This window comes from Varanus komodoensis, unplaced genomic scaffold (genome assembly GCF_004798865.1).
Source record: "Varanus komodoensis strain SLA01 unplaced genomic scaffold, ASM479886v1 scaffold63, whole genome shotgun sequence".
Taxonomy (NCBI): Eukaryota; Metazoa; Chordata; class Lepidosauria; order Squamata; family Varanidae; genus Varanus; species Varanus komodoensis.
In genome coordinates, this window is record NW_025336259.1 from 2,963,142 (window position 1) to 2,974,700 (window position 11,559).

General features: G+C 47.8%; 1 protein-coding gene across 2 annotated transcripts; it reads right to left on the reverse strand.

Annotated features, from left to right (window-relative positions):
- Window positions 1-2,613: 2,613 nt before the first annotated feature.
- On the reverse strand, window positions 2,614-5,915 carry KCTD14 (potassium channel tetramerization domain containing 14). Of its 2 annotated transcripts, none has more exons than XM_044450241.1 (2): window positions 5,856-5,915; window positions 2,614-3,285 (listed from the first exon to the last, which is right to left on the reverse strand). In XM_044450241.1, exons 1-2 carry the CDS (start codon window positions 5,913-5,915, stop codon window positions 2,614-2,616), a joined length of 732 nt encoding a protein of 243 aa, XP_044306176.1. The 2 variants fall into 2 exon arrangements, with proteins under 2 accessions (XP_044306176.1, XP_044306175.1); XM_044450240.1 differs by having other exon boundaries at window positions 2,614-3,288.
- Window positions 5,916-11,559: the final 5,644 nt, after the last annotated feature.

The following is an 11,559-nucleotide window of genomic DNA, read 5'->3' on the forward strand; positions in this document are numbered from 1 at the left end:
AAAGAAGAAGTTCCAATTGCTACCCTTCAGCATATCACAAAACAGAGTTTTACTGGTCTCTGATCCAATTATTACTTTATTGTTACTACCTTGCAACTTGTATTCTGCCCTTCTTCCTCCTGCAAGGCAATGATTATACACAATATAACTGTATGCTGTTTGTTAACCAGTACAGCCAGTTTCATACATGGTAAACACTAGATTCTGCCAAGTTCTACCCCTGAAAGCTCATATGCCATAGCCCTTCCTTTGACTTGCCTGATTCTGTCATAGTTCTGCCTTTATAGATCAGAAACCAATGGACCAATTGAAGGTGATTCACATGCCTAATAGAACAGGGAAGACAGAGTTTAAAAGCAAGCAACCGCTAAGCCAGGGAAGGAGATTTCTTCTAATATCCTTTGAGAACAAGGATATTAAATCTCCAGGGAGTTGTGAGTATCTAAAGTATGTTTTAATGCCTGCAACTTATTAAATGCTTGGGAGCAAACCATTGAATCATTGGCTTTACTTCTCAGGAAACACACAGGTGATAGATTACCGTTTAAGGAGGGGCTGATTCAGTGGAAGTATTTATTTATTTATTTATTTATTTATTATGCCACTTTATTTGTAAAAAATAAAAGTCGAGGTGTTGTAATATCCTATAGCCAGCCTTGCCTAACTGGAGCTCCACCAAATATGTTGAACAGCTCCTGAAATCCCCTAACATATCTGGAATGCACCAGATCACCAAAAAAAGTAAGTGAGAAATTTGTGGATGACCTGGACTGGAAGAATCAGGACCCAGGAATTTTTAACAGAAGAACTTGAGAATGGTTCCTCAAATGCAAAATGTAGGTAATCTTGCTTATGTTAGAAAAAAGTCGACTGAAGGATATAGGACAGAAATATATAAAATCATTCTCAATGTCGAGAGGGGGAAATCAGAGATTATTTTCTTCCTTAAAAATGTCGAACTTGGGGTTGTAATAAAACAGACAGATGGTAGAATCTAAGCAAAGTACTTGTTACCCAGTCATTGAGTCACTGCAACAAGAGGTTCAGATCCACTCACTGGCGGTCTATTTTTACGCCCATGTTTTGGCTGAGAGTAAATCCACAAGGTTGAAGTGGCTTTTTCAACTCCAGTTCCAAATCAGATATTCTCAGAGTGCAAACCTAGGCAAGTTAGAATATGACCAATGCAGTTCAGTGGGACATATTCTCATGTACAGGAGTTGACAAGTTCTGGTCCTCCGAGTGCTCCAGAAACAACCAAAGGAAGAAAGGGGAATCTTGAGTCCCCAGCAGACACATTATTATATGTGTCTTATAATACCAAACACATTTTTGGAAAGCCACGGTTCCTTATCTTTGAGATATTTGAAAAAGGAAGTCCTTAAAAGTTTTCAAGGAAAACATATCTTGGCTTCTCCTCCGGACACTCCATCAGCCCTAGCCGGCAAAGCCAATTGCAAGGAAAGCGGGAGTTGTTGTCCAACAACATCTGGAGCACCACACGTGACCCAGAGTGTGGTCTGAAGGCACGTGAGGCATAAGCTTAGCATGTCCCGGGCTGGCCTGAGCTTGGAGGGGAGACCACTGAGAACTGCACGTGGCTCCTTTGAGTTCCACAATGGGAGAAAGGCAGGACATAAATATGATAGAATAATAAACGTAAATAATAGTGAGTTTGCACAAGATTGCAATGGTACTGCTTTATTTAGCCCAGAGATGCAAATGCAGCCTTGGGTCTGCATCGCTCAGCAACCCCAACATCATGTTTGGAAAGCCCCAGTGATGTGTTTCCACCATGGGCTCTCCCCTCTGAAGAGCTGGCCCCCGTTTCTGGAGGGCCCTTGAGAAGACTTCCTCAGTGGGCCCCCTTCTCGCAGCCGTTGGTACTGACTGCAATCGCTCCGCACCACCCTCTCATTGTAGCTCCTTCTTGCTCGCTGGACAGGCAGAGAGCCGAGGAGCACACAGGTCATGGCCTAGACAAGTGTGTGGGGCAGCTGAATAAGCCAGTTGCAATGGGGAAGAAAAACAGAAACTCTGGGGGGCTTTGTCTGTGGGCCCCTGCTGGAGTGTGGGCCCTTGGCACATGCCCGACTGTGCTTACTCTAGGCCCCTGCCCTGGTTGTATGCAGCCCAGAAACCTGCTTTCACACCGTGCACTCTTAGGCAGGCTGGCCTTCCCCCTCCCACTGACACCACCATTCAGAGTGGGGGAGCCGGATGCTGATCGGCTCTGCGCCCCAGAATAGCCTTTGGACCAGGTCAGAGCCTCCGTCCAGATTCCCAGAGGCCAGTCCCTGGGAACCGCTCTACACTGCTTCCCTCTACAAATGGCACTGGCAGAGCAAACCGCTTGCGACCCTGAGCCAAGCGGCACCGTCGGGAAGAAGGGAATGTTGCTTTGGTGGATGGCCAGGAAAGATACTTATTTTAAGGTCCAGGAGCAGAGGGAGCATGCGTCTGTATCCCCGTTGCCGGGGAACATGGGCAAGAGGCTGCGGTGGCACTTGGGGGGGCTTGTGGTTTCCCGTGAGGGCATTTGGGGGGCAGCTGTGTGCACAGAGCGCTGGGCTGAATGGACGCTTGGTCTTACCCGGCTCAGCGCCTCTTAGACTACCACCATGTGAAGGAAAATGTGAAGAAGGCTTCGCTGGATTTGAAGCGGAAGCCCTTCTCTGGCCCGTAGGGTTTGTAGGAGACCTTGTAACCCTTGGCCTCCACATCCATCTGGATGCAGTCCAAGAGGTCCCAAATGCTCGGCGAGGCCTTCCAGGGGCCAAAGCTGACCACCGACTTCTTCAGCGTGTCCAAACTGTTGAGGGTGTCGTAGCATTTGCTGACATCCTCCTCTGTCTTCATGACGCACACCATGACGCTGGACTGGCGGGAGGCCACTGCTTCTGCCCGGGCGATGCGGATCATCAGCTCGAGGTTCTCGGGGTAGTTGGGCACCCGGGCTAGGAACTGCTTCCGGGCCACCACCTCCCCAAAAATCTGAGGGGAATCTTCTAGCTGTTTGATCAATGGCTTGATTTCATAAAAGAGGGCTTCCTTGTACACTTCCTGGACACACTGCCTGGGCACCTGGGCACTGCGCAGAAATTCCAAGATGTACGCAAAATACGTCCCAGGCCGGTCGATGAAGTAGCGCCCCTCAGAGTCCATCTGGAACTTTGACTGGCCACCAACAAGCATCTCAGCCAGTTTGGAGGCTGGGTGTTTCTTCAAGGTGCTCAGTGTAGTTGTAAATATCTCCCCTCCGACATTCAGCTGTATGACCTGAGGCTGCTAAGGACAAAGACAGCGTGGAGGGAAAGGTCACACATGATGCATCTTAGCCTTAAACATAAGAGAGCAGTGTGGTTCTGTCCTGAGATGAACTGAAATATTTTATTTTATTTTATTTTATTTTATTTTATTTTATTTTATTTATAAAATTTGTATGCCACCCATTACTTGCGTCTCTGGCTGCAGAGTTTTTTGTGCAGCAAACTGCCATTTATTTAATTTACTGGGTTTTATAACAGAGGGGGGAGAGAGAGAGGCAGAATACCAGCATACAACCCATCCTATTCCATCTCATTTATTTATTATTATTTATTTATTAATTTTGATTTTCATATACCCCCACATTTCCATAAGCCCTGGGTGGATGGCAACCATTTTAAACCAACAATTTCAATCTAGATCAAGAACAAGCATATTAAATAGGAGTAATCTGGGAAGGCCTGCTGGGAAAGGTACGTCTGTAACTCCCCCTTGAAGATAACAAACTTGGATGTCAGGGACTTCTTTCTCAGCAGGCCATGCCATGGTTGGGGCCACCACTGAGAATGTCCTTTGGGTAGCTGCCATGAATCTTGCAAAGCAAACTTCAGAAGATGGACCCAAGACGACCTTAGCTGGTGAGAAGGAATATATTGACTATGGAATGCCCTCCCCAGAGAGGGCCGCCTGGCAAAAGTCTGGATTTTTGGAATAGCCAAAGTGTCCTTGCCTCACTCAAAGGCAAGGTACACTCAGGAACAAAGTTCAGGAGCAAATCCAAATTTCTAGCTCCTTCTTACTCAGAGCCTTGGGAATTAGCAACAATAATGTGCAGAATTCTTTTTTGCGCTCACCCCTCACAAAAGTATAGTTGGAAGAAATGCTGGCTTAACCAGTTTATAGTGTAGATAGGAGAACAATAGGGCATACTTCACAGTAAACTGTGGTTTGTTCACTTGTGCTTTCAGCCAAACCATGGTTGGTCTGATTGCACCCAAGCAGAAATGACTAAACCATAGTTTGCTGTTTCGTGTGTGAACTGGCCCAACTGTGTCAGCAGAAAGCCACATGGCAAACCATTCTGTCACCTAAAGTTAATACAGCCCGGCTCAGGGCGGAAGCAGAGGAGACCTTCTAAATGCGGAGGGAGTGATCTGAATGCGCATGCTTTGTCTTGCCAACGAGTGCTCAGGACTCCTACACTGAGCTCTGCAATGCATGTCAGGTATTCATCTGGGAATAGAATGCATCCATCTTCCCCGGTGGTGATGAGACTCGGGAATGTGATTATGTTGTAAGCCGTCCTGAGGCTTTTTGCGAATCAGGACAGCATATAAATATTTTAAATAAATAAATTGCTGGTTTCCATCTCCACCTTGCACACCCACGAGCGCCTTGTGCACATGGAGACTACGTTTAAGCGTGCGCAAAGGCTCTCAGGCTCTCCATTTCTCAGAGCAGGTGTGTCAAACCTCAGGCAGGTAGTCCAGATCCAGCCACTGGGTCCCCCCCCTTTCCCCAGCCATATGTTGGTTTCCCATCTGATTTTATTTATTTATTTGGAATATTTTTACCCCGTCCTACACAATCCAATTGTCCCAGGACGTCTTTCATGACATTGCCCATCCCCGATTCCAAAAGTATGAAAAGCCTTCCCTAAGGGTTAGTCCCCAGCAGTTACTTTTAAGCTGTCGTAAATAACCCTAGAGCTTCGGCTATGTCCTGGTATAGAAAGGAAATATATAATGATATCTAATGTAAAAATAAAATAAAATAAAATATGGAAGAGGAAGAGGAAGCAGCAGCCGCAGCGAAAATAGGGAGCTATTTTGGCGCCGTCCCTTTTGTGCTGGACTCCACCCACGACTGGAATGTCTCGCACACGCTCCCCAGAGCTGCTCAGAAACCGGTCCTGGGGCCTCAAATGGCACCCACCGGCCGCCAGGCACACTTCAGTGTGCCCACACTGGATCCGTGCACATTTCAGGGTGCCCACAGGTCTTCTGGATGCGGCAGGTAAGTCCAGGGAGCCTCGGACAGGCTCCCGACTCTCCCAACACGAGCAATTTTTTATTTATTTTATTTTTTATTGATTGATTGATTTATATCCTGCCTTTTTCCTACAAAGGCGGCTTACATCATCTCTCCTCCTCCATCTGATCCCCACAACAACCCTGTGAGGTAGGCTGGGCTGAGAGTCTGTGACTGGCCCAGAGTCACCCAGTTGGCTCCATGGCTGAGTGGGGACTCGAACCCGGACCGTCTGAGTCCCAGACACACGCTCTTAACCACTACACCACACTGGCTCTCAGGAACAATTCTCAGGAACAGAGCTCACGCTCCCCAAACCGCCGAGCTGAACCCTTGGCCCGTGTCTCCTTGGACTGGCAGCCGGTCCTCCGGGGCGCAGGGCGAAGCGGGGTCTATGGGCATCCTTCGCCCCCTGGCGCTTCCAGCCACAGATGCCACGAATCAACCGGAGACCCTCTGCACGGAGAACCCATACCCCCCCCACCCCCCGGGGCTCCTTTCTCCCCCACCTGCTGGAGGCGGCCCCGAAAAGGCAGCGCCCGTAGCCTCCAGCTTACCGTTTGCAGGATGCTCTGGACCTGCTTCCCGAGGGCCTTGGGCTCCGGCGAAACGCTCATCGCACCGCCCTCTGCCCGCCGCTTCAGCCCTGCAAGAGGGTCTGCGGGATGGTGGGCGATGCTGTCTCCTTTCTGCCGTCCAGCGAGCGGCTCACGCAGCGCCACCCGCTTGCTGCCCCTCTGCAGCCAGAGCCATGCCCGAAGGCTCAGATCCGGGCGGCAGGTGTCCTGCCCGGGAGAGGCGGTGTTCGCCCGTCCTCTTCTTCTGGCAACGCTCTCCCTTGCGGCGAGAAAGCCAGGCCCGTGGGAGGAGAGGCGCCCATCCAGGATCTTCGGTATTCCTCCCCACGCCAGTGGGCGGTAGCCCCATAACTCGTGACTAATGTCCGCACAGGTAAAGCCCTCCCTCCAGCTCACAGGTTAGCACAGCCCGAAACGCTCCTGTTTGGTGATGGCCGTTTGCCGAACCGGTTACACCCTGATTCCTGCGTGGCTTATGCTGGCTCGCAGCTTCGCCCTAGTCTTTTAAAGGCACAGTATGTGCTTTCCTTTCATTCCTCAGGTTTCTATACCGGCCAAATAGCAAAGCTCTCAGTGTGTTTCACTGAGATGAAACCCCTAACATACATCATAAAAACCATGTACGGAAAAGTATTTAAACACGCCAGGCGTCTAAAACTGTTTTGAAGCCACCAATGTGGAAAATTTCAAGGCCTCATCGAAAAACTCATCACAGGCTGCCAAATTCTGGGGGAAGAGTTTGCCCACTGGAGAGCCAGGGTCTGGTTCCTGTTTGCAAAACTAGAGTGGCCAGTTTGACAGAAAACAGTCTCTGATTGAAGGGCGGAGAGAGGAATATATCCTGTGCTTGAAGGTGTTCTCCATTTCAAGGTTAGATTACAAAGCAAAGCATAAGAATGGCGAAGGACAACGAACTAGGCAGAAAGACACCTGACACTCTGTACTGTGTTGGCGTGGAAATACTAATAAATATTTTGAGAATTGCAGCAACACACACACACACACACACACTCTGAATGTGCACCTGTAAATCTTATGCAAATCAGGATCTTCTTTTGTCTTCTTTCTCCCTCTCGGCATTTGTTTCAAGTTTGCTTGTTTGTGTAGCTGATGCATTTCCTCTGTCTTGGCAAATTGTAAGTGACCCCCCTAAGAAGTTCCTGCATTCAGTTCCTGGCATATCCAGGCAGACCGCTAAAGACCCCTGCCCTGCAAAACCACAGCTCATTAGCTTAGTCCATTCTCAGCCAGATAGGCCCCTGGTGCAAATGGGTATCGGAGTCTTCGGATGTTCCTAGTGACAGAATCCCAGTTTTCAATTTGCAAGGAATGAACACTAGGATTCATGGGGAAGATATAAACATTTGAACCTGTCTTGGCAAATTGTAAGTGACCCCCCTAAGAAGTTCCTGCATTCAGTTCCTGGCATATCCAGGCAGACCGCTAAAGACCCCTGCCCTGCAAAACCACAGCTCATTAGCTTAGTCCATTCTCAGCCAGATAGGCCCCTGGTGCAAATGGGTATCGGAGTCTTCGGATGTTCCTAGTGACAGAATCCCAGTTTTCAATTTGCAAGGAATGAACACTAGGATTCATGGGGAAGATATAAACATTTGAACCTCTGTGGCTTTATTGACTGCTGCCCCAGTTCCTTCAGTAACGAACGACAGTGAGCTTCCAGGTAGAGGTGAAACTCAGCTACAAATTCACAGCCAGAATACAGAGAGTTTTATAACCTACAAGTCACGTATGCTGGACAAACTATTGAATTTCCTGGTACTATTATTACAAAAGCATCTTGTCTTCAAGCATGACATAAAGTTTTAAACCAATCAGAAACATGGGTAGCAATAGTCTGGGCTTGGGACCTGGATATCTAAAGGAACGCTTGCTCCCATATATGCCCTCCCGCCCCCTGAGTTCGGCGGCAGAGGCCCTTCTCCGGGAACCCTCTGAGAAAGATATTAGGAGGGTGAGTACCCGGAGGAGGGCCTTCTCTGCGGTGGCGCCCCAGCTGTGGAATGCGCTCCCCAGAGAGGTCCGCCTGGCGCAGTCGTTATTTGTTTTTCTGCGCCAGGCTAAGACCTTTTTATTTAAAACTTATTTTAATTGTTAAATTATTGAATTAATTAGGATTTTAAAACTTTTAGCCGAGAATGCACCGGGGGGTTTTAAATGTTTTTTTTAATTGTTATATTATTATTATTTATGTATGTTTTTATGTATTCTTTGTGAGCCGCCCCGAGGCTTTGTTGCGATGGGGGTGGCATAGAAATGTTTTAAATAAATAAATAAATGGGAAATATTATTGATTGAGCTTTATTGATGTGTCAGTTCAGTAATTCCTGATAATTTAGATTGGCCTGTTGTCTGCTTCAACATGCAACTGTGTCTGATTGAGGAACCTTTCAGGAAAACTGGTTTGACAACTACACTGAACTGGCGCTTGCCTCTGTGGAACTAGATGATTAAATGGATCCATTCAGAAACAAATGGACACCTTTATCTCTGCTGTTTGCAGCTGATGGGAAAGCCAGCACAGCAGCTTCTCAGTCCAGCTAAGAATTCCATCTTCTTAAAGGAACAGCAACTCTAACCTGGCTTGGGATTCTGCTGCTTTCTGAGAAAGAGGCGCGGGTTTGATTTTATAACACAAAGGCACATATAAGCAACCTTTTCCTACCAGAATTTATCTGAATTTCCCCAATGCTAGCTGGCGTGGAATTCCTCTAGCCTCAGATGTGCTGAATGAAACTTCCAGCATTCTTAGTTTGAGGGTGGGGGGGCTGTCCTAGTTCATTTGCTGTGGGGGGGCTCAGATGCCACATCTCAGGGCTCATTTCTCCAGACATCCAACCTGCAGAGCCTGTTCTTGGTTTTTCGGTGTTGGTTTACCTGAATGTCTGAGCTTAGAAGGGCATTCTCGCCCCCCCCCCCCCCCCCCCGCACACCCCTCTCTACAAGCAAACATTTGCGGCTCCTTCAGGCTATCCAAAGTCTCTGAGTGGGGAGGGGTAGCCTGTTGCTCCCAAATTCAGAAGAGGGAAATGAACAGATGGCAAGTACAAAGAGGAGCTAAGAGAATTGGTGTTCCTGCAGAGGGTAGGAGACCCCCAGAAGGGCTCAGCCCTGCTCATCTCTAGACCAGTTCAGATGTTCATCTAAACCAGGGGTGCAGAACTGATCCCCCACAGCATTCCCAAATCTGACCTAAGGCAGATGGTGGGGGACTCAGCTGCTCTTGTGAGCATCAAGCAAGCACCTTCACCGGACACATTATTTATTGTAATTATTGATTACATTTCTACACTGCCCATAGCGGAAGTTCTCTGCCACTTGCCCACAGGGATGACATCAAAGCAAGAGATTTGACCAGCAAATGCTCCTAACACTGGCCGAGTCCCATAGAACTCCCAGTACAGAGAAATGCCAAGCGGGTGAGGTTAGATTGGTGGGCAGGGCCGTGCCCATTAACAACATCTGGACTGCAGCTGGCCTGCCCATTCCCGTTCTGCAGCCCTCAGCTAAATTGTTGGTGAGATCAGCTTTTCCCCAAATGCCATGGGACTACAACTCCCATAATCACTAGCTGTGGCTGGATAGGGCTGGCAGGAGATAAAATGGAAGACATCTGGGGGAGGCTGGCTTAGACAATGGCTGGTTCGCACAACACATCAAGCAACCCTGCATGGTTACCATAGTTTGACATTTTTCACCGTGGCCTGTCCAAGAGATGTTGCTATGTTATCATGGTTTCCATCTTCCGCACTCAGTCCTCCCACTGTTGGCACATATTCATCAGCCACTGTGCCTGAAATTCAATCCCGGGATGCATCGCTCCCTATCCATGTTTCCTGCCTTTTCCTCAGTGGTTTGCACAGAGGGACTAGATGGCCCCTCTGCTTCCTTTTCTTTCCAGGGGACTCTGTGGTAATTGCCTACCAGAACTGTGGAAACCATGATCCTGGGTTCAGATAACACAACAAGCAATGGTGGTTTGGAGTAAACATATAACAGACCATTGTTTCTTATTGTGGTTTCTAAATACCAAACTTACCATGCTAAACTACCACAACTGAGTCCAGACAACAAAACAGACCAACAAACAGAAAAAACCACCGTGGCTTGTGGTGTTTACTGAAACCAGCCAGTTTACAAGTCAGCCTCCTTCCCAAACTCTGTCTCCACAAACTCATATGAACAGCTCTACTACAGATTCCACGTTTCCTTCGCTATATATCCCACAAGACTTTTGGCATCAGAGGACAACAGTTTAGCTGTTTTGCAGTAATGTTTTTCTCCTGGCAGGCACTTAGTGGCGAAATGCCACTAAAAATACACATGCCAATACAAAAATACACCAGGCCTTTGTTTGAGAGTCTAACAGAAAACCAGCCTGTACTTAAACAGCTATCCTGGCCACCATGTCAGAAATCTAGAATGCCAGAGATGCACAGGTAGACACTGTTTATGGGAGAGCTGCTAGTACTGTATATTCCAGCAGGTATCCACCCCATGCGATGCCCACCTGAGACTGCAGGTGAATTAATTCCCTCCTTGGAACCCTTTGACAGCTGTCCAAAGATGAACTGTCAAAGGATTCCCAGGTATCTCAAACACCCTCTTTGCAACGAGATCCTTGTGGGTTTTGGGAGAGCTCATCTCTGGCAAGGGTCCCAAACATTTGGATTTCTTCCCAAAATTCTCCCATCTTGGGAACATGCTAAAGGATAATACTCCCCATTTGCAACAGGAGCTACGTACTTTGATAATTGTCAAACCAGGAGCTCTGCTTTTAAAGTGGAACTTAGAAGGGGTTAACATTATCTGGGAGTGGGAAACTATAGAGGTAGATAAGAAAAAGAAAACAGCTTGAGGTCACACCAGGGAGTGGTGGGCATTTTCGGATGCCTGGCAGCTGCATTCACCCAGTAGCCACTCACCGGATACTGTAATCGGTGGGCAGGAATGTTAGTTTTGCCTGGTGATTCACTCAGTAAAGTTTGCCTTTCTCATTCTTTGTCCGCAGTGTTCTGCCGATGCTTAAGAACACAAAATGCTGCAGCAACAACGTGTTCGAGGTCAAAAAACCCCATAAGCCATGAAATCTCCAGGGGGCTTATCACTCAAATGTAAGTTACCCGAATAAAATGCTGCCCCGTTATCATTATATACCAGTCCACCATGGCTTATAAATCAGGTTGCTGGAAAAATTTAAACAGGTGCTGTTAGGATCTCTGAGCGGCTCAAGTTACTGCCCTTCTGTCTTCCACGAAGGGGGCTTATGCAGACCAGGACTGCAAATATACATCAAGGTTTGGATTCAGATTTAGGCACGTGTAATGCAGCGGGTGGAAACTGGCTTCCCTTTTCTTTTCTCCCCATGTCAGGCCTTCTAGCACCCTGAAAAAGTTACAGAGGGGGTCAGAGGAGCTTCTCAGGGAGGGTTCCTGAACATGGAGAGGGTCTATTAACGCATCACCAAAACAGAGGATAACATGTCCATATGTTTAGTTTATAGAATTTGTTATTAGAATTTGAACAGTAATGCAGTACGTCTCAGCACAGCAGGGAAAACTGTGTCCAGGTGAGCTGTTTACCTGCTGTCCAGGTGCTAATACCAGATGAGAAATTTCAAGGGCCCTACTCTGTTTTTAGGGTTCTTGATCTTTTGACTGGATGT

What these genes read in the sequence shown, in the direction of transcription:
- KCTD14 (XM_044450240.1), bottom strand. Translation starts at nt 5,915, where the DNA reads ATGAGCGTTTCGCCGGAGCCCAAGGCCCTCGGGAAGCAGGTCCAGAGC. An exon ending in TCCAGAGCATCCTGCAAACG is followed by an intron (nt 3,289 to 5,855) that starts GTAAGCTGGAGG and finishes CTTTGTCCTTAG; the next exon opens with CAGCCTCAGGTCATACAGCT.